Below are 376 nucleotides of genomic sequence, written 5' to 3'. Positions count from 1 at the left end.
GGAGGGCCCCCCGGGGGTAGAGCGGGATGTCCCCAGCTCTGCTGCCGGTGCCGGCAGCTCAGCAGTGCCGGGACAGCACCGTGGGGAGGGGATGGAGGGGACACCCCTGCAGTGCATCCCCAAACACTGCCAAGCAAGGTGGCCTTGGCAACCGGTGCAGATGCTCTCAGGCTCCTCCCTGTCCCCCTCTGTATGCCCCTGACCTTTGGGGTGAGCCATATGGGAGCAGCCAGGGAGCAGGGGGTGGTGGGCAGGAGCTGTCTCGTGGCCGCTGACTGCCCTGTCCGCCTGCAGCCGCCTGCACTCCAACCACCTCTTCTGTGACTGCCACCTGGCCTGGCTCTCGCAGTGGCTGCGCCACGCCCCCACCACCGGG

At 68.9% G+C, this 376-nt stretch overlaps 1 protein-coding gene across 1 annotated transcript in view; it reads left to right on the top strand.

Annotated features, from left to right (window-relative positions):
• LOC104076934 (slit homolog 1 protein-like) overlaps positions 1-376 on the top strand; it is a gene marked incomplete at both ends in the record, with an annotated part of 12,410 nt that overhangs the window by 996 nt on the left and 11,038 nt on the right. The window contains 1 exon segment of the mRNA XM_009577967.1: positions 295-361. Within this exon segment, the coding sequence (XP_009576262.1) occupies positions 295-361 (67 nt within the window).

This window comes from Fulmarus glacialis, unplaced genomic scaffold, assembly GCF_000690835.1.
Source record: "Fulmarus glacialis isolate BGI_N327 unplaced genomic scaffold, ASM69083v1 scaffold25265, whole genome shotgun sequence".
NCBI lineage: Eukaryota > Metazoa > Chordata > Aves > Procellariiformes > Procellariidae > Fulmarus > Fulmarus glacialis.
The sequence above is the reverse complement of the archived record's forward strand: the minus strand, read 5'-3'. Positions and strand labels throughout refer to the sequence as shown.